The 26160-nt window shown below is 47.9% G+C and overlaps 1 protein-coding gene across 1 annotated transcript in view; it reads right to left on the bottom strand.

The window, feature by feature from the left end:
* Window positions 1–25811, bottom strand: part of LOC119845779 (complement C3-like) — a 50774-nt gene extending 24963 nt beyond the window's left edge. The window contains exons 1-21 of the mRNA XM_038378509.2: window positions 25686–25811; window positions 21282–21474; window positions 18766–18928; window positions 18042–18112; window positions 16933–17027; window positions 15634–15716; window positions 15383–15473; window positions 14788–14890; window positions 14572–14692; window positions 11996–12111; window positions 10408–10554; window positions 9498–9710; window positions 8065–8259; window positions 6987–7148; window positions 5686–5815; window positions 4873–4944; window positions 3830–4030; window positions 3107–3218; window positions 2150–2235; window positions 1828–1967; window positions 886–1098 (exon numbers count right to left, since the gene is read on the bottom strand). Of these exons, the coding sequence (XP_038234437.1) occupies window positions 886–1098; window positions 1828–1967; window positions 2150–2235; window positions 3107–3218; window positions 3830–4030; window positions 4873–4944; window positions 5686–5815; window positions 6987–7148; window positions 8065–8259; window positions 9498–9710; window positions 10408–10554; window positions 11996–12111; window positions 14572–14692; window positions 14788–14890; window positions 15383–15473; window positions 15634–15716; window positions 16933–17027; window positions 18042–18112; window positions 18766–18928; window positions 21282–21474; window positions 25686–25756 (2778 nt within the window). The 5' untranslated portion in view covers window positions 25757–25811. The remainder of the gene's footprint in view (window positions 1–885; window positions 1099–1827; window positions 1968–2149; window positions 2236–3106; window positions 3219–3829; window positions 4031–4872; window positions 4945–5685; window positions 5816–6986; window positions 7149–8064; window positions 8260–9497; window positions 9711–10407; window positions 10555–11995; window positions 12112–14571; window positions 14693–14787; window positions 14891–15382; window positions 15474–15633; window positions 15717–16932; window positions 17028–18041; window positions 18113–18765; window positions 18929–21281; window positions 21475–25685) is intronic.
* Window positions 25812–26160: the final 349 nt, after the last annotated feature.

The following is a 26160-nucleotide window of genomic DNA, read 5'->3' as shown; positions in this document are numbered from 1 at the left end:
TGGAAGTCAGTGGTCAAGTGAAACTGAGATCAGGCTCCGTCCCAATGAGTCTGGAATCTGACCTCAACTTCAGGCAGTGTCCCCTTTTGTTTTGGATCCTGGTTAGGATTCATCCAAGGAGAAGTCCCTAGGCCAAATTCATCATTCGCGTAACACCACTGATTCCACCACAGATGAACGGCAGGAATTTTTTGCCAGAAGCTGGGAATGAGTGACAGGGAATGGATAACTTGATGATTACCTGTTCTGTTCATTCCCTCTGCGGCACCTGGCAATGGCCACTGTCGGAAGACAGGGTACTGGGCTAGACGGATCTTTGGTCTGACCCAGTATGGCCGTTCTTATGTACTTATAAATCTGGCCAACAGAGTCTGGCAGGGCGAGGAAGTGAGAAGCTCAATTCATTCCATCATTGCTCTGTGACCTCCCTGAAGGACTTTTCTACTCCCTGATCTTCAGGGGAGGATATTCCTCTCACCCAGCCTAGCAGTGTTCTCTTGGGGCAGGCCAATGGGACACCCTTCACAACCCACCAATGCTGTTCCTTTGCTTGGCTCTCTCTGCTGAGTGAGATGAGGGTCTCCCTGCATGCACTGAATCTGCATTGATTCCAGCACCCGCTGGTCCAAGGAGCAAGACCCTGGGCCTGAGGAACTGAACCTAGGTCTTTTACATGACGGCTCAGAGGATCGAGTGCAAAATAACCAGGCCAGCCCCAGCCCTGCTGTAGTTGCCACAGAGGAGGGGAGGAAATGGGATGAGGATGGAGATGCAAGGTGTTAATTTAACAGGTTAAAGTACAACACTGATTCTAGAAGCCAGCCAATATGGCCTCCAGCCTCTTGTCCTCCAGCGGACATCACAACCCCATCACTTGATACCTACCACAACCTTCAGTTTCTTCTTCACGCCATCAGACACAAAACTGCCCCACACTGCTGCCTTGACCTCAATGTCGTGAGATCCCAGCTGCAATGGGACAATCACCAATGGCACGGCCAGGGAGGACTTGGCTTTGATGTCAAGGATCTGCCGGTATTTAGCCTTGGAAGTGGATGCGCTGCAGAAAACTGGGTTGTACAGCAGCTCCAGCCGGACCTGAGAAGAGAACAGACATTCGTGAGCAGGCAGTCTGCACATCATGACACTGTAGGGCACTGATCTAAAACATACCCTCTGACTGGAGTTTGCCTTTAATCTTAATAAACAACAGACAGGACTGTACTAATAAAGCATGGGACTGTATCCTGACCTCCTTCCTGAGAGGCCCTTCAGGACTGCCCCCCTCCCAGTCCTTCCTGCCTCAGAGAGGACCTCAGTCTGTGGTGTTCCTGAGTGGAAGTAATGAGACCCACCTGGTCTGGCTACCGGTGTGAGTCAACAGAAAGCTCCAAACCAGGTACCTACTCACAGATTTGAATCCCAAGCAGAGAAGAATGGCAGCCAGAAGAGTATTTTTTTTTTATCTCCCTCTATCATGCAATCTTGCTAGAATCTGGGAATAGGCAACAGGGGATGGATCACTTGATGATTACTTATTCTGTTCATTCCCTCTGAAGCACCTGGCATTGGTCGCTGTCAGAAGACAGGATACTGGGCTAGATGGACCATTGGTCTGACCCAGTATGGCCGCTCCTATGGGTCTTAACTGGGTGGATTCCATAACCCTGATCCTGCAATGTGCTGAGCACCCAACAAGGTCAATGGGAGACAAAGGTGTCCAGCCCCAAAGGGATCAGCCCCTAGAAGAAGAAGCCTTCCACCATTTTGGTTTGGTTTGGCTGTCTATCAGGTCAATTGCAGAGCTCCATGAGGCAGTGAGCTTACCTTAATTGTTTGGTCCCGATAGTTGTAGAGAATAGCCCGGATTTCCACCTGCTCATTCCTCACTACAGAGTAGGGCAGCCGGAGGTCAATGAAAAAATCTTTCATTACTGTTATCTCATAGGGGTCAGCCACACAGATCCCTGCAATGGGGAAAGACACAGGGTCAGACACAGGGGAGCTTATACTTTAGTCCTGAAAAGTGTCTGCTGTCTCCTCGATTGTTCCATCTAACTGTGACGTTTCCAAGGTCCATTGTGGCCTGGGGTCTTTTTCCCCATTAGCTTTTCTGCCTATTCTCTGGAGAGCTCATGGTGTTCCTCACCTTTGGTTTCTGAAAGGCTCACAGCCAGGACTTCCCAGGTGGTGATGGAATCCTTTAGGAAAATAGGCACAGTCTTGGAAGAAATTCTACATGGAAAGAGAAAGACAGAGTCTTTTACAGAAGGAAGGAGCTAGGACTCATGTACATTCCCCAACTAAAGGTATAGATCCTCCTATCTTAGGACTGAGGTCCATGGTAAAGCCTTCACCCACCCACTGAACTATAGAGCCATCTTTGGGGAGGAACTCAGCAGTCCACGTTTTGCATTAGCAAGAGGGGACAACCTGTTTTAAAGCTCTCAAGGGTAGGGATATTAATTCTAGTGTCCCGGTCTAATCCAAGAAGGGGAATTGTATTCTGTTCCAGTAGAGAGGGGCCGGGCCCAGCACTTCATTTACCAATTTAACCAAAAAAAAAAAAAAGTTCTGCCATCCAATTAGAAAGCATTATCTATATCACGTGACTCAGCAACTTAATAACACACCTGAATAACAAACAGAAATGAGGAACGGTTCCCGAACAGTAGAAAAGGCCAACGCTAAACAGCCAGACACCTACATTCATATTCTAGCACCTAAATCAGCAGCCTGGTTTTTCATTAGGGCCGAAGCCAGGGGATACCACTGGCTACTCAGCACCTCTGAAAGTCGGGCCAGTTCTTTTACGTACCTAAATATGGGCTCAAAACTGGAGAAACTGAATTAAATTCTCTGGTATCTGTTATACAGAAGGTGAGACTAGATGATCTAACAGCCCCTTCTGACTTTAAAATGTAGGAGTGACTCTGTGAATATGGATCAGCTCCTGAATGCTGGCCCTAATTCATGACAAATTCTTCCGCCGGCTCCACTGGGGATCTTGTTGGTGAAGAGATATTGACTTCAGTGGGAGCTACACCATACCACATCTGAATGTGGCCCTTTGATGAAAGGGAGTGGCACAATCACATGCTCTTACCCCAGTTCATTTGGTCGCTCAGTCAGCTGCTCCACTTGCCACAGCCAGCTCTCTGGAAACTGGCTCCTTGAGGTGATATCTTCATCAGACATGAAATCTTCATCAAAGTCACCTGGGAAATCAAATCACAGACCGTCTGGCTCTGCTGTGATATTGATTGGGATGGAGCAAACCTGAAAGGATTCAGGGGTTGGCCTGCTCTAGAAATGACCTGAAAGCATCCGTGATTTGACCTATGTTGCCAAGTTTTGATGCAGCCAGCCCAGAAAAGCATGAATTGGAGTTTGGCTTCTTCTCCTCTCTGTGCCTGCCTTGCTGTTTCCCCACGAGCTAGCCTTTTCTGGGCTCCTATAACACTGGTATAAGCCACTGGCTCAGTGCTACATGTGCGCCCTCTAGTGGATATTCTGCAAAGGGCAAGAGCCTACTACTATACCTAGCTAGGGGAGTTACCCCTTTAGCTCAAGTGGTAGAGGACTGTGCTTTGGAAACAAAGGTTAAACCTCGGCAGCAACCTGTGAAGAGGTTATTACCCTGACTCATCTGGGTCCCCATATCAACATGGTGCAACACTAACAGGATTGCTGCCGCGGCATTCATGTTCATCTCCTACCTGGGGGATCTGTGAACATGGGCAGGGTTGGTTCATGTGGTGTGGTCTTATTTCTCTAACAATTCCCCCAGCCTTACTCCTCTAAGTGATATTGAAACCCTAGTACTTGCTTCTTGCAAGTTCCAGGTGGAGCTCCCGTTGCATCTTGTCCCGTATGGTCTTGATATAATTGCAGCAGTCGAGGAAGGTCTTCTTGCATTCATCCGTATCCAGGATGTACCCAACCCGCTTCTCGCAGCTGTGCCCCATGGGGTTCTCGTACATCCCGTCTTCACAGCATTTCTTCAGCTTCCGATCCTGGTAATTCGTCGCTGAAATGTACAAGCCAGAAGGTCATTCCTACCAAGCTTCTTCTAGTCCTCTCTCTCATTAATTTACTACTAGACATGGCCAAAGAAGGAACATAGGAACTAGCACTCTGCTCTGTCTAATCCAGTATCTTGTCTACCTAACAGTCACTAGCACCAGCAGCTTCAGACAAAGGTGCAAGAAACCCCATAGTGGAATAACCTGCCCACAGAGAAGTTTCTTCCTGAACCCAATTAGAGGTTGGTTCATGCCCTGAAGCACGAGGATGTATAGCTCTTCTTTAAAAATCCTATCCTATGGAATGGTGAACATCTTCCTTTTCCATGTAAATGGCTCATCCTTTTTTGAATCCTGCTAGGCTCTTGGCCTCAATACAATCCTGTGATGGTGAGTACTATGGGTTAATTATGAATTTTGTATGAAAATAGTTCCTTTTATAAATTCTTAATTAGAAACCATTCAGTTTGATTGAGTGTCTCCTTGTGCTTATATGGGTAATTTTACAACGTACCTGTTGTTGTTATTTGAATTGTAGTAGCACTTTGGGTCCCTAGTCATAGCCCAGAACCCCACAGTGCTGGGTGCTATACCAACACAGAACAGAGAGATGGTCCATGCCGCAAAAAGCAATTTACCATTCATTATTTTCTATATCTCTATCGCATCCCCTCTATAAATTGACCAGTTTCAATCTCTCTTCATATGGAAGTCTATCCTGACTCCCCAGTCTCCTGCTACTGGCAGGAGGCTGTAGCAGGGTGAAACTGATCGTGTAAGGGAATCACATTCCTGATTTGCATGCTTGCTTTGACCAAGGATAGCAAACCCCCTGATTAGTACCTACTTTTGTTTGCCTTATACTCAATGAGCTGAACAGAGCGACGCCGGCGTTTTGCTGGCTGGGGACACTCTGGATCTGCAGAAGGAAGTGAGAAACACAAAATAAAAACCCACCCACTGAGTGAGGTCCTCCACTCAACTTGATGCCATTTCTCTGTCTGGATGTAACACGGTAACATTTGAACACAGCATCCGGTCCATTCCCAAATTTCTGAGAATGGTCTAGGCCTCAATGAGCGGAACCCCATTGATTTAGGGGAAAATCAGAAAACCCAGTTTGGCACTTAACATATTGCTCCTTCCTGTTCGGCTGGAAGCCACATAAGAGCTGTTGGGCAGATGCTCAGCCAGCCAAGGCAACCAGAAGGAGAGGAGAGTGAAGGAGGCTTCATTCCTCCCTCCCTCCCTCCTTGTGCGCTGCCCCCAGAAGCTTGTAGCCTGGGGCAGAGAGAGCAGAGAGAAGCACCAGCCATCTGTCCATCCCTTCCTGGCCAGGGGGGAGAAAGATACTTTGGAAGAGGGAGAAACCCAATGGACTAGCTGAGAAGGTCTTTGAATCCCCATCTCAGAACCACCCCATTCTTAAAATTAATCCCTCTTTTAATAGGTAGGGGGCCAGTGGGAATTCAGGACCTTATTCTCATCCCCCATGGTAATCCCAGCATTTCCATTCCTAGGCCGTTCCAGTGGGATTTGCCCTGCTAGACTGATGTCCCTAACCCCGGCGCATGGTGTAAGTTACTATGCCTTGCTTTGCTGATTCTTTCGTCCCTTCCTCCATTGCTCATGGTGACCGTTCAGCTCTATAGAGTGATACCTGTTCTCTGGGCTGTGGAAATCCTATTGCTCGTCTCCAGAGCCAGTCCAGCATCCATAAATACCCCCAGATTGTTCTTTCCACTGCCAGCCGTACAGCCAATGTCACTCTTCTCCACAGAGTCCCAGATCTGTGAGGCACAAATACAATGGTTGAAAGATTATTGTTAACAATGACACTTCCCATTTATATGGTGCCATCCAGCATGATCTCAAAGCATTATACAGGCTGTGAGTCGGATTCTGGTCTCAGGTACAATCGCGCAATCTGGAGTAACTCCCACTGACTTCCTTTGACTTGTTCTGTGTTTGCAGCAGTGTAAATGAAAGCAAAATCTGAGATGTAAGTAAAGGATTTATTGCAACTCAATCCCCATGGAAATGCATCCATCTCTGGGATGGAGCACAACAGCCATTCTGCCCCAGCAACACAACCGATTTTAGGAGGAGAAGGAAAGAATTATGCAGCCAGTTGAACCCAGACAGAGGAGGATGTTAGGCAGAGAGAAATTAAATATCCAAGTTAGAATTCAGCCAGAGCACCCAGGCCCTGACCCTTGTGGAAAGAGCCACAGGACATTTAATGACCAGAACCTCTGTTTGATATGTCAGCTGCGAAATGGCATTTTCAGTACCATTGCGTCCCCTAAAACCTTGATAGGGCCCGGGGATCGGTGCTGACTCAGAAGAAAGCCTCCTTCTGTTGGGTCACTAACACTTTTTTTTCCCTGCAGCACAACAACCACGAATGTTGCACTGGGACATTGGGTTCAGCACTGACTGGGAGGGGACAGCGCCCCCTGCTGAGCCCCCACTCCACTCAATGCAGCACAGCGCCCCCTAGCGCCGCATTGGGGCATTGGGTTCAGCTCTGACTGGGGGGGAGAGAGCGCCCCCTACTGAGCACACCGCCACTCCCTGATGTACAGCACCACCATGAGCACTGGGGTGAGAACTACCTCTGAAGGGAGAGCGCCCCCTACTGCATCACCCACACAGTTCCCTACAGCCCAGCACCATCTGGGTCAACACTGTCCAAAGGGAGGGTGTCCTTTAGTGTGTCCAGAACAGCACTCCCTGCAGTACCCTGGGTTTCACTGCGTGTTCTCCCATCCAAGTACTGACCTGGCCCGGCCCAGCTCAGTTAAAGTACAGTGGAGCTCACACCCCAAGCAGCAGGTCTGCAAACAAAAGGCTCACTTCGCTTTTCGCCATCTTGGAGCGTCAAGCAAGGATAAGAGCCAAGCTGAATTTCCCGCTATAAAACATTACAAGTTACAACCAACATCTTTCATGCCCCACCTTAGATTGTGTAATTTTGTGTTTTTTGTTCAGAACGTAGACTCCTTTGTCCACGGCCACCAGGCCGACATGAGCTCTGTAGTCTCCTTCCAGCTTGAGTTTCATAGGAGTTCCCGGCTCATGGATTCTCCTGTCTTCGTTGGTGGCTCCTTTCACCACAAGCTGTATGAAAGACAGTGAAGGGAGAGGTTTTGATTTAAAGCAGAGAGAGCAGCTAAGAACCTGTCCTTTGCGAAACATAGGAGAAAAGGAGGTAAGACTTCATGTTCTTTGAGCATCCCAAAGCCAGGTTCTGATCTCAGGGACAGCTGGTGTAAATCTGGAGTAGCTCCACTGGTTTCAGTGCTGTTACTCCATATTCATGATGGTGTAAACTGAGAGCAGAATTGGACCCAATGTCCATGAAGTCCCTTTGTTCCATCCATGATGGAAAGGTGACTTTGTCCCTCAGACACCCCTGGGAAATCTACAAAGAAGTTTGAACTGTAATGGATCTGCTCTGTGGGCCCAATTCTAATCTCAAATTGGTGTAAATCAGGAGCAATGAACTGGAGTTACAGCAGTGTAGCATTGTAGTTACATCAGTCAGGTCCCCTATAGACATCTGGAGTCACACCTGCTGAATTCATGGGCCAAAAAAAAGCATCTTACTCCTATTAACCACAAAGAACCAGCCCAGCCCTGGGAGAGGGAGCTGGAATCAATTCTGACTGCCACATCATCAGCAAAATGGCTAATTATGGTGCAGATACAAAGCCTGGCACAAGTCAGTACAGCTCCATCCACTTCAATACACGGAGTCTTTATTGCTGAGCTAGAAGGAACCATAACTTGACTCCCAGATCCTAGAGTGGGTTAACAGCATTGGCTTGTGGGGGCTGGGGAACTTCTTTGTACATGTAAACTGGTCAAATCTGGTCTAGAATTTGCTCGGAAACAATCAGTGAGAAGCCCCATTGTGCCATTTTTAGAGTCCCTTTTGAGAGTCAGTCAGCACTTTCAGGCTAGGAAAACTTCCCTCGTAATGACACCTTCATAGGAATTAACATGTAGAAGGTCAACTTGAATATCAACCTACCGTTCCCATGCAGGTGTCCTTGATGTCCAGCCAGACTGAGTCTGCTACAATCTCTGAATTTCCTACTTGGTAGTAAGCCACGATGCGGAATGAAGGGATGAGGCCTGGAGTGATGGGCAGGGACATGGTCACCAGATTTTGTCCCGCCTGCCTGGCCTGTCTCCCTACATGAATGATCTTCCCTTTATTCAGGATCTAACAGGGAAACATGAGACATGGATTGTTAAAGGACACAAGGGTTAACACAATGGGTGATTCAGATTCCATGAATCTTCCCATCCACCTGTTTTCTACTACTAAGAGAAGGTCACTTGCAACTTTTCAGATGGGCATTTACATCTGAGCGGAGAGAGGAAAATAAGCTAAAATCCATGTGTTGCAGGAATAGGCTCTAGATGTGGTGGTGCTAATATTCACCAAATCTGATTCCGAAATCTGAGTATTGTTAATGTTTCACCAACAGAGACCACCCCTCCTTTCCCCCATCCTGCTCACCAAATACACTTCATATCCATGCTATATGGCAACTTTATGATTTGATTTGTCCAGCTCTAACAGTAACAGAGTTGACCTACTACTCTGTGTTGAAAAAGTAGCTGTGAAATCTAGCATTTAGAGCAGGAAACTGAGACCTGGGACTCCTGGATTCCATCCCCAGCTCGCAGAGGAAATACGCTCTAGTGAGTGCATGGGGAGGAGTCGGGACTCCTGGGTCCATCTGCAGGTCGAAGAGGAAGTACGGTTTAGTAGCGAGTGCAGAGGGGTGGTGGTTAGGACTCCTGGGTTCTCTCTCCAGCTCCTGGAGGAAGTGGGCTCTATTGATTATCACAGGGCCCGGAGTCAGTAATCAGAAGTGGATAAGGGGTTGTCCCCACGACTGGCTTTATTTCATTCACACTGCGACAGGGTGCTGGGCAAAGGCTTGCAGCTTCAGCCCTCTGTCACGCCCACTTCTCGTTAGGGAAACAATTTAGAGTGGGCTGGAGGTAACCTGGCCCTAATTGGAGAGGCAGATACAGCTGCTACCTAATTAGCCTGTGGCTGCATAAAAGCCTCAGGAGAAGGAAGCCTGGGGAGAGCAGGAGAAAAGGAAAAAGGCAGGGAATGAAAGCAGGGAAGTAGCTTCCCCTCCCTCCCTCCCTCCTTCCCTCCTGCCTGCAGACGGTGAAGGGTTACTTGTACGTGGTGGGAACAAGCCTGAGAATAAAGTGCACCAGTGGTTACTAAACCCAGGGTCTCAGAGTGACTTTGTGAATCTAGCAGAGGCAGAAGCCAAGGGGGCCCTGCCACACTCTGCTACACACACAATCAATATACTGCCTGATTGGGAAGAATTCTCTGCAACAGGTTCTCCTTACATGCAGTGGGAATATTAAAGGATAGGTGGAAACTCGGATGCAGGAGACCCCAGTACCCAGAGACGCAGCACTTACTATGTAGGTGAAATAGTGGATCTGGTTCAGAACAGCTGGATTGTTGCTCTTCAGGTGGAAATTCACAGGTAAGTTGTCTCCAGGTTTGAGCTCAGAAGCTGTCACCGCCAGATGGAGATAGTTTTGAGACCCTCCTTGGGACTGATAGGCTTCAGCCACCATGGACTTAGAGGCCTGGCGGTTTGCTGGGAGGTTGGGATGGGCAGTTTTTACCTGCAGAGGAGGTGGAGATAAAACCTTAGTTGAATCTGGGAGTGAGCTTAGGGTCTATAGCCCCTCACGCTGGGTCACGAACAATAGCAAAGGAAGCTCCGCTGAGACGCCATCGTTGGTGGATTCTGCTGCTAACAGGCATTCTAGGCATGACACCTCAGAGAAACGCCAAATGCCACTTTTAATTGGCCCGTCGCTTCAGCACAGTCCTGCTGGGACTCTGGATTTCTGGTCCATCAGAGAACATGTCCTTGAACAGAGGAGACTGTCTTGCCCCTTGCAAGATGAATATGAAGAAGGACTCTCTCCTGAAGTGGCTGGACACAGATAGATCCAGTGTTCTCTCGGGCCTGGTGTCACCTCACAGGATCGTCACACTAATCAGCCATAAGCTGTCTACAGGCCTCCTTTGTTGCATGGTGGGTGGCAAGGGGACTAATCGGGACCTCCTTATGATCATGTCAATGTTTTCTGGGATCTCTTCAGGCCCCATGATAGAGTATTGGTTACATGGTGATCGGAGCATCTCCAAAACCCAATGGCATACAGGAAACTGACCCCAGGCGCAGATGGAATGCAGAGAGTTCAGTTATTCTCCTGCTCAGTGCATGAGAGGGGAGTGAATGCCACCAACAGGGCGTTTCCCTCTGGGTGCATATAGTACTTAGCCCAGCCTCAGTGTTAGAAGGTTACTCACCGTGATGGGAACCTGCTGCTTATTCCCAGGCATGTTTATAATCAGCTTGGCAGTTCCATCTCTCTGGGTCAACCCAGCCGACTGGAATCCTTCAGCCTGTACTTGGACACGAGGGGCTGGGGAGCCGTCGGGGTTTGTGACGTAGACCTGAGAGGCATAATCAAAAGGGAATGCATGAAATAAGGGCTGCAGCGCTCCCTGCATCCTAACTTCAAATCAAATCGCATGTACGGCATCTCAGGTCCATAGCTTCATAGGTATTTAGGTGCCTAACTTCCGTGGATTTCAATGGGAATTAAGCACCTAAATAACTTTCAGGAATGAGGCCTTAATGATCTGCTGTATCACACCACAAAATGCATACACATTTTAAAAAGTACAAACATAAAAAAATATAAACACCACAGCTTCAACCCTTCTCCTAAATTCAGTTTACACTTTTATAACACCCAACAACACAATATACAAAAATTAAAATAAATTAATTCATGGAGGCCAGAGAGGAAATTAATTTCATGCTAGTCTTTTCTTGTTTTGGCCCCAGGCAAATAAGGCAACTGCCAATCTAACCAAAACACGATCACTGCCAACAAATATTCTCCTTTTTGAGCTAATGAGGCAAAAGGCTTCTGAGCCAAGATTGGAGATTGCCACTTGAGAAATAAATGGCTATTAACACAGAGGAAGTGGATGGGAGTAGAGTTAGTCAGGACTTCCAAATATTTCTTGAATCTATGGATGCTCTTTAACTAAGGGAGCAGGGAGACATAGTTGTTGCGCTAACATCTGTCGTGTCCAGTTATTTACAAATATCTTCAACTCTGAGGTTAATTAAAGTTTTCACACTCTGACTTAGGGTATGTCTAGGCTGCAGTTGTATTCACTGTATGATATGAATGATAACATTCAAAAACCATTCAGAGAACACTTCAATCTCTCTGGTCACTCGATTATAAACCTGAGAGTGGCTATTCTTCAACAAAAAAAACTTCAAAAACAGACTCCAAGGAGAGACTGCTGAATTGGAATTAATTTGCAAACTGGATACAATTAACTTAGGCTTGAATAGAGACTGGGAGTGGATGGGTCATTACACAAAGTAAAACTATTTCCCCCGCCCCTGTTCTTCAGACGTTCTTGTCAACTGCTGGAAATGGCCCACCTTGAATATCACCACAAAAGGTTTTCTTCCTTCCTTCCCCTCCCACCTGCTGATAATAGTTCATCTTAAGTGATCACTCTCCTTACAGTGTGTATGATAACACCCATTGTTTCATGTTCTCTGTGTGTGTATATCAATCTCCCCACTGTATTTTCCACTGAATGCATCCGATGAAGTGAGCTGTAGGTCACGGAAGCTTATGCTCTAATAAATTTGTTAGTCTCTAAGGTGCCACAAGTACTCCTTTTCTTTTTGTGAATACAGACTAACACGGCTGCTACTCTGAAACCTGAGATTGGAATGTGGCTCTTTGTTTCTGTTCTATTCTAAGTTCTTATACCACCCTCATCACCCTTGTACCCATAGTTCTCTCCTCTTTATACACCTCAGGCAACAGTAGGCATGATCTAGAAGAAGAGATATTACCATGAGTTCAAAGGGCATCCCTGGCTTGAAGTACTTGGGTGTTTTTGTGAAGTGGATCTGATAGGGAGATGTCACAATGTTAATTCCGGTGCTCTCTGCTTCCACCATGTCGCTGCCTGCAGAGAGAAGCCATGGGTCAATTAAAACTGAGCTAGGGAATACAAATTTTGTCCTTAAGGTCCAGGGTAAAACACAAGGAATAGGCCATGGTCAGATGTTGATTCAGTGCTGATGATTCTTGTGATTTTATCATGAGTCTCCTGTTTTAATTCCTTGTCTTCAAGCCCCAGCTGCTAGAATCACCATATGGCATGAGAATCTCAGCTGTCACTTAAAAGAAGAAATACGTTTCTAATCCTCCTGGTTGCAGAGAAAAGCTTCAAAATATGTCCCAAGTGCGATCTAATGCCTCAAAAGCAAGGAGGGAAAGAAAAAGCAACCAAAGTTTACTATTTTTTTTTTAAAAACCTCATGATTTTTTTATATGATCTCGTGATTTTGGGAGCAGGGGGACTGACTTGTGATTTTTGCATGTTTGGAATTGGCATTGCTGCAGGCCGTTGAGCCTGATTCTGTTCTCATGTCAGTATAAATCAGGAATAACTTCCCTATAGTCAGTGGCACTGTAGCAGTGAAAACAGAATCAGTCCCTTTCATGCTAAATCGACTTATTTTAGCTTTTCAAGAAGCAACAAGAAAGAACAAAAACAAAGTCTCTGGGAGAGAGAGAACACAGTGTTTGTGTATCTATCTATATAATAAGATTCCAGGACTGTCACTCTGAGGTTGTACCACTCTGAAGCCTAGAACGTCTGTTGCATCTGTGTGAAGTGATGGAAGCAGATATATAAGCAAGAGAAGGGCTCTTTTTAGTTACAATATCACCAGGTTCAATTATCACTGGGATCTGCAGTCTGTTACCAGCCAATTTTTAAGTCCCCAGCCATTCTGATGTTACAAGCCTGGTGTACAACTCCAGTAAGGCATGTGGCATGCCAAGAATCCTAGATCATTGTGATATCAGACACAACTCAACCAACCAATCATCACCTTTACTTTTGATTGGTTGTTTGGATTACTTGGCCCAATTGCCACATCCGTGCAACGGCACAGGCTTTCAGCTACTAGTTCCATCTGTAACAAGCTACAGCTGCTCGGAACAGAATGACTGCTCCCTCTGCAGGGAAAGTTAAGAAACCATAGCTATGTAGAGCTGGAAGGGACCTCAAGAAGTCATCTAGCCCATCCCATGCACTGAGGCAGGAGTAAGTATGCCTAGACTATCCCTAAGAGCTGACCCAGAACTCTTAGAAATGGAAAGGTGCAATGCACAGAAAACAAAGGTGCAACAGTTTCAAGCTACTTTCACTAGTGTAAATCTGCAGTTATTCCAGGTGTGACATTACACCCCATATTCTTCAGAGAAATATTGTTATTATATGGTTATAGCATAACTAAGATACATTTCATGCAAGATGGGTCTTGTGAGATATCATTGGAAAGGTTATGATTTACTGAATATGATTATCCCATTGGTATGCATGTATCATTTTTGTATCTTAAGTTAGGAATATTGACTCTACATCTGTACTACAAAAGTGTTTGCACCCGGAGAACACCCACCAGACAAAATGTAATCAGTCTGGCTGGTTAGCTGGATACAAGTCAATAGACTGTTAGGGAGAACAATAGGACTTTGAAGAGGGTAATCTCCCATCTTCCTGGGATGCTGCAAATGGACTTTGAGTTATGGTTGCCGGGTCATGTGTTTAAGTCACCTGATACTAGACTCCATAATAAAATTTGTACTTTTCCACTGTCTGGGGGTGGGAATCACTGAAAGACAAAGGATTCCCACCATATGTAAAACCTATTTAAGGCAGGGAAGTGCGATAATCAGGGTCAGTTCTTCACTGAAGCTTCGCCCAAGATGACTGCTGTAAACATCTAAGACTGATTTGGGAAGAAAGGATTGACCAGGCTAGACTGAGGGTGTCTAGCCTGTGAAAGAAATACCTGAAGTTTTAAGCTGCAAGCAAGAGCAGCTTGCCTTCAAGAAACTCTTCAATCTACCTAAAACAACATTTAGGGTGAGAAATTACTACTTGTAACCAGTTGTCTGTGCAATGCAAGACAGTATAATTATGGGTTTACATGCCAGAAGGGGTGTGCATTTGAGTGCTGGGAAATTCCTTAGCTGAAGCCTTCCTATGCAGCTGATTTCAGTGTCTGTCTTCCTGCAGCTGGGCATGCCCCTTCCTGTGTGTGTGCTGGAGGAGATTTGAGAGGGCCTGGCCCATCAGGACAGTGTAAGGGAGCCCAAGCTGGTGGAAAAGCTGGGCTCCGTGGTACGTCAATACATCAGGCGGCACCCCAGAGGGGGGGAGCAACCCATCACACCAGGTTTACCCCAGAGCGAATGAGATAAGAATCTGGCCTGCAGCCTTTAAGATCTGCAGAAGCCTAAGTAGATAGGGCTTTATGCATCTAAATCAACACCTCAAACTGCACTCAGCACCACTTTGGAACATCCTGTGAATAAAGCACTTGGCTTTGCACTTATTGCTGATGCTCACCAGATTCTGTCAAAACGGTGACAGAGATGTAGAGCGAGTGGCCAACCAGTTCTTGCAGTTTGGCAAACCGAGCCTGCAGCATCGCTCTCGTCAGCGTTGCTTCCCCGTCTCCTTCAATTATCTAGAAAGGGAGAGAGAGTTTCATGACCTCACCCACGCAGTTCCCCAGGAGGTGTGAATCCCGCCCCCCGCCCTCCAGCCAAAAACAGGAATTACAGAGATTCTCTTGAGAGACTGTGGGATACTCCTCTTCTCATCATCCATCTTCACCCCAAAGAGGACAAAGGCAGTGCCATCTAGTTTTTTCCCATATAGGTACCTGGAGGAGATAAGGATGGGTAAGAGAAGCCACAAGGAAACCTATCGCTGAATATTATGGCCCTATGCCACCATTCTCCTCTATAGACCCAGCTCCTTGGTTGGTCTATATCTCCCATGATCCACCCTGCTAAGAAGTGGACCATCATGGCTATGGTGCGTCATGGGAGTTTAAGTCCAGCTAGCAAGCCCAGCCCATGGTGAAGAATGGAAGAATGAAGCACCCAAATGGCAACCCCCATGAGGCAACATACCAACATTTTTGAACCACAAGGTTTTCAGCTAATTTTTTTTTCTCCATTTTTGAACATTGGTTTTTTGGATGAAAAAAGAAATCAGAATTTTCCACTGAAAATGGAGACTCTTCATGAAAAAAAAAAACATTTAGTGGAAAACATTCCCAAAGTGATGTAAGACTTAGGTTTCTTTCAGCACTAAAACCTGTGGTTGCTATCCCAGTCAGCTGATCCCTTCCACCTGCTCACAGACCCACCTTGCAGTGATAGAAACCCTGAAATCTTCAATGCCATCGATGTATAAAAACTTCTCAGACGGCTCCAATATGACTTCGAAACTCGGCAACACTGGAGAAATGAGAGGGGAAAAGAAGAACGTTGAGCTTGTAGGAGAGGGTGGGTTACCAGCAAAGCCTAGCCAAATGGAGAGTCTGCTCCAAGATGGTGTCAGGCGAGTAGAGACAGACCCACTCCCTGAGCCTAGGCCCAGTGGGTGCTGGATTCTTACCATACTCCTTAACATCAAATTGTGCACTGAAGGTCTGCTGAGGGGAGTCTTCATACTTGGCCGTGATCTTCCAGGTTCCCAGACTGGAGGAAGGAAATAAGAGGGAACACTGAATGCATTTAACACGCACATTTCGCAAGGCCCACCTGGCTCACTTGTTTCTCCTGTAATTTTATCAGCCCCGTAAGCTAAATCTGAGCCAGACATGGAACTCAAGCCATCTTGAGGGAACCACAGGGAACCTCATACACGACATTTTTTTCTGCACCTTGATGATTTCATGAACCAGAACTAGAGGTAGGTACTTGGAACAAAATATTTAATCCACAATCCCCTCAAACTTTGGCCAGCAAGGTTTGGGAAGTTTCGATCTAAACTTTGTGGCCAGCACTTGTTTCTATAGTCTGCATGGACCCAAACCCTAAATCCAAACACCCCCAAACTTAAGGAAACTCCGATCCATACCAAAATCAGGCCCCTCGCTCACCAGCTCACTGACATAATTTTCATAGTTGAACATTCATAAATCCTCTGAATGGGAGGTTGGGTGCTCAGCACTTTGGAAAACAGGCCAATAGGGCCTGATCCTGCCTTCACATACTCTGGAATAAATCAGGAGTAATGGCAAGGAAGTCAGTGCAGCTTCATTCTGGTGACTGTGTAGACTTTTTTATCAATATATGTCACTGATTTCACTGTGCACACGCATACCAACAAAAACACATTTCCATCGATAATATCAAAATTTACAGATAGGCAAAGCAAGAAAAATGCTTCAAGAGAACTTATTACAGTTTGATTTGAGGCTTTATACTTGGTGTACTTGGACAGACGATGTTGACAATTTGTGTTTTAATGGCTATAAAGCTTTCGCTTTTTTGAATCTCAGTGTCTACTGTCATTAAATAATTATTATCAGACCCCACCACCATGCTCTGGCCCCCATGTTTTCCCCCACCTGTAAAATTTAAAGTGCTAAAACTCAGAATGGGGGATGATAAAAACCCATAATTTAATTTTGCACAACTGAACATTTGAAGTGATTGAAACTGACAAAAAAGGCTTACAAATAAACATGATTATCCATCAAAACTATAACAAATGTAAATCAAATTATGCCAAGACTGGTTATGTGGCAGGAGAGTTTGTTTTCTCCACATCTCTTGGAAATGCCTGCAGGAGATGATCTAGCTGATGGGCCACACCCAGTAACTAGCTCCACATCATCTCTTCTGCTTCTCTGCCCAACTCTTGCAAAGCTCTGCTCTGTCCAGGCATAGTAACATCATGGCAATCTACCTGACAATCTCCGGCAAGTTGTGGTTCAGAGAGAAGATGCCTGATTTCAAGGGGGCGGAGATGGGAATCTGCTTGACAATGATGGACTCAGGGGTCTGAAAAGAAAACAAGTTAAGAGTTTAGGCAGAAAAATGCTGTCAATTGCTCTTAACAGCATCATCTGCCACATTTACATTCCTGGGCCCGTGGATGGTTCTCCATACTTCCAACAAGAGCATGTAAATCTGGATTCCACTGATTGGTTTGAATTTCTTAACAAGCCAGAGAAACTAGAAAAACCGACAAATCCCTCCTGACCTTCTGAGATAGCTCAGCAAGGCCACCAAAGAACTCAAGGAAGCAGCTCGGAAGACTGAAGAGCCTCCACGGCAGAATATTGCAGATACCAGGCTTAACCCTGAGCTTTCTGCAAACCTTGGAGCTGCCCAAAGGGCTGGGTCACTCTTCCAACCATAGCTGCTCCCCATCTCAAGGTCCCAGCTGGTTAAGCTGCTGCTCAGGGCAGAGTGTCAAAGAAAGGGGAAACTGTGTCAAAGAGGAACTGAAGGGACAGACGTGTTCTCTCCCCTCCCAGCTGGCTGAGGTGAGGGAACCCCCTGGGAATTATTGCCCAGGGTTTTGCAGCTGATTTACTTTATTTTATGCATCATAAAATCCAGTGGAAAGGGCCTTAAGAGGACTAACGCCTGGAGCTATAATCCCTGTTCCTGCCACCACTTTACACGTCCTTCAAAGGGCTCCTTGCAGTGGCTCCTTGTCTTCAGCCTTCCCAGACAACCACCTGCTAGGCTCTTCCTGAAGAACTCCATGCAACTTTCCTCAAGGGTTAACACCATTGTAGAACCACGGGACTTCCCGCGAGAGCTGCCTGGCTGCTGCCCCTGCAAACTTTGTAACCTCCCTCATGACTGGAGGAGAATTTGCAAGCCAGAGGCTTCCAAGGAGGGACCTCAGACAACCATTTGCTTTTCTCCCGGCCACACCATGTTGCTGCTACACACAGGGGTTGTATGCAGCCTCCTCAGTCACATTAAATTGCTGCACGTTACCCCGACAAGTGGCTAAACCCACCTATCCCCCCACTGGCTCACTCAGAACAGCGACCTCACCTCAAACTCCACGATCACTGTTTTAGACACTGGTTCTAGTTTGTGACCCACGGTGAAGATCCGGTAGAGGACTGAGAAAATAAAGAGAGAAGAGAGGGACATCGTTAACTGATAGACACCTAAGTAGTTTGAGGATCTGGGCCAAGGTGTCTAAGTCTGATTGAAACCAATGGGAGTTCGGTGCCTAACTCCATGGAGGATCTGAGCCATCCGCCCCCATCGGGGTCGTTTCACAATAGCCTTTCTACAGTCGGAGATCTCCATGGCTTTTTTCTTTAGGGCGTTGTCTTGCTTTTCTCCCCTGTCCCTAAGTACCAGGTGGGAGGGCTTTGTCATTGCAGGGACCTGTCCTGCTCTGAATGAGCTGGGATTAGCAGCCCCTATTTCACACAGGCTTTGGGGCGGCTGTCAGATGGGGGCATGTATCTCAGTACAAGATGGAGCAGAACCAGTCACAGGGATTTGAAAAGTACCATCGCCCACTCTCAATCCCTTGGCCCACTCAGTCTTTAGGTATCTAACACTCAATGGGACATCCCAGTTAGGACGATGGTGAAGGGTGAAATATTGCAAATTGGTGATGGCAGAATCTCTGCTCCAACTGTCCTCAGACAACAAGTAAAGCAATATGCACAGGATGGACCCCGCAGCCCTGTTGTAGATATGGCATGACATCAGCAGCTCCCACCCCTTCCCATTAGAAGAAACCAGGGGAAGGCAGTACCTGTAGACCCAGGTGTATAGATGGTTTTATCCGTCTGGATAAAGATGTATCCACTGTGGAAATGGACCAGAACCACTTTCTCCAGAGTTTGTTGAGGGAACTTAGCCTGGACCACCACATACTGGTTTTGTTTGGAATCTTTCTTTATGTCTTTGGTGGGAACCTGCATGAGAAGAAGAGCATGGATGATTTCTTCCTGCTTTTACTCACCATCACAAGGGATGCTCTACACAGAAGTCATTTGCAGTGTTAATGATGCTTAAGTTATACATGGAAAGAATCCATAAGAAATCATGGCCTTTTATTAACCCGCTCTACATGCAGTTCCTCCAGCAGCTTACACAGCGGCCATAAGGTGGTGGGTCTCCTCATTGGGGAATACCCCAGGTGGAGGGGGATTCCCAGGATGACAGAGAGTCAGCGTAGGTCACCACCAGTGAGTCAGGCCAGACCATTTGGACAGCCCTGTACCCATTGTCCGATCACCTCCTGTTATATGGAATGTTTGTGAACCAAAGGGCATCCCATGGCTGCCCTGCTGAAGTCAGTTCTACTGCACTGATGTGCTCCCAACTATTCCTACTGTCCTCCCCTAAAACTATAACATCTTAGAGGCCTTCCCTCTGTCCCTCAACTCTCCATTCCTGGCCAGGACTTTGGATCAAGTCAAAACGATAATCCTGCTCCACCAGGGAACCCCACCCAGAAATGATGCTGTGCCCAGCACAGATTAGGGACAGGACTTGGCAAGCTCTGAGAAGTTTCCCAAGCAGTTCAAACACGAGCCCTAGTGCATATGGCTTTGTACCTGACCACAGAACCTCGGAGCAGTGAATGAAGAAGCTCCCAAGTCAGCTGAGACACAAATAATTGGCTTTGATGTGTCAACAGGAATTAAGACCAAAGTATTCACCAAAACTCTTGTGACTTTAACCATTTCATTGTCGTCTTTTTTTTTTAATTTGTAATGGAAAATGCCAAAAAATGAACAAAATCATATTATTTGCATGTTTTGTTCAATACTGGTTCTTGTACCACCCCTACCACTGCAATACCTGAGTATCTCCAGCCATGCATTAAGCAACGGAATTAATATCTGTCCAGTGTGGTTTGATGTTAGATCTCATTGTGATTCAGTTTATCTATTTAAGTTATTATATGGCCTCTATTACCATGTCAGTATATTATTACCCAAGTGCAATGCATTTACCCTCACAGCATGTCCCCTCCTGCCCTCCAGCAAAATAAAGAAGAGCTATTATCAATATTTCACAGATGGGAAAACTGAGGCACAGAGCAACTAAGTGACTTACCCAAGAACTCAGAGAGAGTCTGTGACACAGCTAGAAATCAAACCCAGGTCTTCTGAGTCCTAGGCTAGCACCCTAACCACTAGACCATCCTTCCTTTCAACTTTTTCTTCTACCTCCTAATTTGGAGCACCTAGGGTCACCAGACAACAAGTATGAAAAATCGGGACAGAGGGTGGGGGGTAATAGGGATCTATATAAGAAAAAGCCCCAAATATCAGGACTTTCTCTATAAAAACAGGACATCTGGTCACCCTAGAGACACCTCAGTTTTTAGGTCCCCAACAAGAGACCCCCACAGTGCTTATTTGGCTAGTTAGCTATACGTCCCACATCACTAATAGATTCGCAGATGTTATGGCCAGAAGGGACCAACATGATCAGCTAGCTAGTCTGATCTCCTGTATAACTAGGGCCCAACCAAATTCATAGTCCATTCTGGTCAATTTCATGGACCTAGGATTTGAAAATTAGTCTATTTCATGTTCTCAGATGTTTACATCTGAAATTTCAGGGTGTTGTAACTGTGAGGATCCTGACCCAAAAGGGATTCATGGGGGGGGTCACAAACCTGTTGTAGGGGGGTCATAGGATTGCCACCCTCACTTCTGCACTGCCTTCAGCTTCCTGCAGCCGCAGGAGTTTCCCAGAGGTGGAGGTGGGTCTGATCTCCCCGGTGCTTCTGGGAGTGCCCCAGCCAGGGGCTCCTAGCTGCTAGTCTCGGCGGGGCTGGAGAAGGACAGAACTGACGTGGGTCTGTTCTCCCCCCAGAGAGCAGCTGTGCAGGGTAACAGTAAGTCCTGTCCTTCCCTAGCCCTGAGGGGACTAACAGCTGGAGCCAGGGGCATGGTAGGAGCCACCGGCTGGGACACCCCCAGCCCTGCCCCTTCTCCTCCCCTCCAATAGCTAGATTTCACAGAAGAGGTCTGATTTTACGGTTCATGATGCGTTTTTCATGGCTGTGAATTTGGTAGGGCCCTATGTATAACACAGGCCATAGACTTTCACCCAGCAATTCCAGCTCATAACTTTGTGCTGGGCTAGAGTGTCTCTTTTAGAACAACATCCAACCTAGATGGGGTCTGAACATTTCAGTATTGCAGAGTTGGGGAACCAAAATACTGGAGGCTCCTAAAATGAGTGGGACGCTGTTGAAAATGATACCCTTTGTTTCACTGGATGACCTGAGGCTGGGGTTTTACCCACCTTTATTATGGCTGTGCCCATCATCCCATTCACAGGGTTGAGGTCGGTTTGGACCTGGTATAAGACGTGTTTCTTAAGCGGGAAGTCATGCACGGTGACTGTAACCTTGATTGGGGCATTGAGGCCATGGGCTTCCACCACGACCTTCTCTTCACTCTCCACCCTCAGGACATTGGGCGTGATCAGGGAGTAGCTGTGAATGGCAAAAAGGTCAATGTGATTAGTTCAGTCAGTATTTAAAACCCCACTGGTTGCGATTCCCACATCCCCAAGGAGGTTTTATACCAGGCTTGTTACCGCGGTTTATAATTTATTATTTGCTTTACAGCAGCATCTCAAAATCCCAGCAGCGACTGACACATAGTAAAAAACTCAGAGTAAGAGACAGCTCCTGCCCCTAGGGGTATGTCTACGCAGCCACTGGGAGGCGTGACTCCCAATTTGGGTAGACATAGGGCTTGTCTACACTACAGGCTCTACTCGGTGTAGATAATGCACCATCCATTCCTCCATTAATCTAGCCACATCTACACCGGCAGTTAGGTTGGCTTAACTACACTGCTGCTTAAAGCCCTGGGCAATGTAGCTAGGTTGACGTAAATGTTAAATGTAGACCCGGGAATATAGGTGCTAGCTCTGATCAAGCTGGTGCCTAAAAATTGCAGCAGGGCCACAGTATTCGGGGCCCAAGGTGCACTAAGACAAAGTTCACTAAGGAACTGTTAGTACACATTTCAGTGTCCACACAGACAGTTAGTGTGCAGTGGGCTAGTGTGGGGTAGATTTACACTTCAGTTTGCTGTGAACTAACTCTTCATGGAGACAAGCCCTTCCAAGTCCAGTTGACTTTGCCCCTAAATCACCTAGGCTGTCTGGAAAATCCCCCCCTCACGCAATGATTGCCGTCTTCCATGTGAAATAATTGACTGATTACATCACCCACAGTGTTGTGAATTCACAAGGAAGTAGGCCTGGAGGGAAATAAAAAGTTTTGCTAATGTCAGCCAAGTTATCTGTGTGTCACTCCAGTAGAAAGGGTGATGGACGATTGGGCTTGAGTTTTTCATACCAGATAAAGATCATACGCACACACACACACAGGCGAAAAGTTCAGGACATGATGTACTCCTGTCCCTGCGGAAAATTGCTGTGAGTGGATGTGTCCCTCGGCCTAATCCTGTCATAAAAGACATTGCTGTTGCCACTTTTCTGAAATGGGGTGCCCAGCTGTACACCAATACAGTAGGGGATGCTATTCCCTTTAAGTCAGCGCAGCCCCCAATGCCCCGGCATGGTGCTGGGGGTGCTGCATTGCAACTAGCAAGGTGGTGGCTCGGTAAGGGGGTGCTCTCTTCCAGCTTAATGCTGATCTTGATGCCCTAGTTTGATGCTAGTGCTGTGCTGGTGGGGGCAGGCCAGGTTTAACCCATGTGCTCTTGCACTGGGTTCTCATTTCTGGGGGTGCCTGTCCACGCAGTGGGGGAGGAGGGCGGGAACTAAGCCTGTCAGGTTATTTGTTTTGGCCCATCACAGTCCACTTTCGGGTGGGCGAGCCGATGGTGCCAGGACCAGGATGGGAACAGAGGCCCCACCCCCACCAGTGCACTATGGTGACAGCCAATGGGCTGGAGCAGGGAGCCAGGCCAGCCCCATGGGACAGGAGCCACCATGTGGGGTGACTATGGGGTGGGCTCACTCTCCAATACCCTCCTAGGTCCTCCCAACCCCCCCCCCTCCCCAGACACACACTCACCCACCATTTCCATAGTGCACACAGGGCCCCAGAATTCTTTAATCTGGCATTGTGGGGGGGGTCTCAGCAGGGGGCGCTCTCCCCTGGCAGTCAGTGCTGGCCCCAATGCCCCCGTGCGGCGCTAGGGGGCGCTGTGCTGCAGGGAGCAGGGTGGGGGCTCAGCAGGGGGCGCTCTCCCCTGGCAGTCAGTGCTGGCCCCAATGCCCCCGTGCGGCGCTAGGGGGCGCTGTGCTGCAGGGAGCAGGGTGGGGGCTCAGCAGGGGGCGCTCTCCCCTGGCAGTCAGTGCTGGCCCCAATGCCCCAGTGCGGTGCTAGGGGGCGCTGTGCTGCAGGGAGCAGGGGGGGGGCTCAGCAGGGGGCGCTCTCCCGTCTGAGCTACTGCTGACCCCAGTGCCCCTGGGAGAGAGCGACGCTGTGTCCTCCTGCATTCCAGCAACTGCGGTCAGACGGTTTGCAGCCAGCGTGCGCGACCCTGTTACGAAGCCCTCTGGAATGCGCCGCCCTTTGCATGGCCTGACCCTTCCTAGAGAGGAGCATGCTGCGCTGGGGAGTCATCGAGCACGGGTCACGTTTACTGCTCATCTGCTCCTCAGGCAATACCAGGAGCATCTAAGCAGGGCATCTGCTTGGTACCAGCCGTGCACCAGAGCGCTGTCAAAATGGACCAAGTAGGCCCCTGATGTTCCTTCTAGAAATCCTAGAGACACAGGCCAGGGTTGAGACCCGGAGTGAGCGCTGCATGATGGCTACCAAATCTCCGCTCTCCCTCCTGGGGGAACCCTCCCCCTTTCCTGAAAGTTGGCCCAGGCTCAGAAGCAGGTTTCATAAATCTCTGGAACCCTTTGGGGAAAGTTGCACCGAGGTCTGCACATCTGGCCTGCAGCCCACCGTGGGGCATTCCCAGTGGGGTCACGCTGCAAAACCCAAACCCACATCCAGACGTCTGTCTATCACCCCGAAGTCTGGCAGCCCCTCCAGCCCCATAGGGAGGGTGGGGACCCGACACAGGCTCCGTATGTGAGTTGGGGCATCCTGACAGATCAATGCATCTCTCATGCAGCTTCTGGCTTCTCACTGGCTCAGCAGGCCCCTGAGGTAGGATGAACCTTTAAGCAGCTCCCTCCCTGCAGTTCTGAAGGGAGACATCCCTTGGAGTTTCCCTCTGTCTCCCGCTCAGTGTCACGTCCATCGTTTGGCCTGGCCACAGGGGACAGCACCAAATCAAATCAAACTACCTGTTCCTGCCAACTCCTGTTTATCGCTGCCACCCCCTTGCACCAAGATCCCTTCCCAGCTTTAGAGCCAAGCACATGGGCTATTGGTCTGGCTCGTGCCTGTTCATCTGGCCACCCCAGCACAGACATGAACAGGCCTGGAGGCAGTAACCATGCCAGGCCACCAATCAGTCAGATGGACAACAGAAGCTTAGCCCCGGGGTCACACTCAAAGTACTCGCCAGGCATAGATCTCGCAGCACTTTACAGAGGTAGGTCAGTGTCATGATCCCCCTTTCACAGAGGAGGGAGAAGCCAGGACAGAAAAGGGGAGGAACTTCTTTAAGGTCACACAGCCAGTCAGTGACTCAGCTGGGAATAAAGCCCAGCAGTTTTGACTCCAAGTCACACCCCCGGCTCTAACCACTACACATCATCCCCCTCCTAGAACCCAGACGTCTCCTGGATATCCCCCCCCCCCGTGAGAGCAAGCATCAGGTAGAACTAAAGAAAAGGAGTACTTGTGGCACCTTAGAGACTAACAAATTTATTTGAGCATAAGCTTTCGTGAGCTACAGCTCACAAAAGCTTATGCTCAAATAAATTTGTTAGTCTCTAAGGTGCCACAAGTCCTCCTTTTCTTTTTGCAAATACAGACTAACACGGCTGCTACTCTGAAACAGGTAGAACCAAGGAGCTCCGACTCCCATTCCCATCTTCTGGCCCCTGAGGCACATTCCCTCCAACAGCTGGAAATAGACCCAGGTGTCCTGACTCCCAGTGCAGTGCCCAAGCTGTGGACCACTGTGCTTCGGAAGCCCACCAGCCCCTTGGAAGTGAACTGGGTTCTGGTCTGCCTCAGGCACCATAAGCAATTCCCTTAGCCAGTGGAGTTACTCCAGTGTAACTAACTACCCATTGAAGTCTGTGGAGTTACTCCAGATTTGCACCAGTACACACTGAAAATAGAATTTATTCCCACTGGGTATCTTGCGGATGTAGAAACTGAGCAAGGAGTTCAAAATATGGCCCTGAAGAAACTGATTCTGGTCTCTCTTAGGGCCTGATCCAAAGCCCACTGGAGCCAAGGGAAAGACAACCCCACTGATTTCAGTGCATTTCAGGGGGGGGTGCAACCCCATTGTTTTCAATGGAATTACTCCTTGTCTATACCTGATTCACTTAGATCAAGTGAGGCTCCAAATCCAGTTTATTCTTTTTTAAAATTCCATCTTCCAAACCCCAAAATTAGCCTTGGAACTGAGCAAGGGAGAAGAGGGTTGGACCAGGTAAGGAAGAGAATTTCTGCAGCCTGTTCCCACTCCACACACAGTAGCAGTGAAGAGAGGAAAACTGAGCTTTGTTTCCATTGGGAGCCATTTAACAAACCCAGGTTAATATCCTCATCACCGTGGCAGAAGCCCGGGGGGTACTTACAGTTGGCTGTGAGAAACAGCCGGGAAGTAGAAAGCAAACACAGCCACCAGGTAGAGAGCAGAGCCCCCCATGGTGAGGACAGGAGGGTGAGGAGAAGAAGCTCCTCCTGGGCTATTTATCCTCAGAGTTGCCTGTAAGATGAGCCCTTGTGCAAACAGCTGGGCGGGTTAGTCAGTGACCGGGAGGAGCCCAGGAAACCTGAAAAGTTCAGAACAAAGGATGTTTTCTTCACTCCTTTAACACAAGGGTTTATTGGTCTTTCCAAGGGCTGGAGTTGGAATTAGGGACCTGATGCTGTGCTTGTGTATACTCCAGGCCAAGGTGCTAACCACAGATCAGAATGATGGGGCGCTGATCAATACCACAGTTCAGGCCTAGCATGGAGAATTGGGGCTGGAAGTCAGGACTCCTGGGTTCTGCTCCCAGCTGTGAATGAGGAATAGGTTCAAGTGTGTTAAAGCAGAGGGGGCTGGGA

The sequence above is a fragment of the Dermochelys coriacea genome, chromosome 20 (assembly GCF_009764565.3).
Source record: "Dermochelys coriacea isolate rDerCor1 chromosome 20, rDerCor1.pri.v4, whole genome shotgun sequence".
Lineage (NCBI taxonomy): Eukaryota > Metazoa > Chordata > Testudines > Dermochelyidae > Dermochelys > Dermochelys coriacea.
This window is presented reverse-complemented; position numbering and strand designations above follow the sequence as displayed.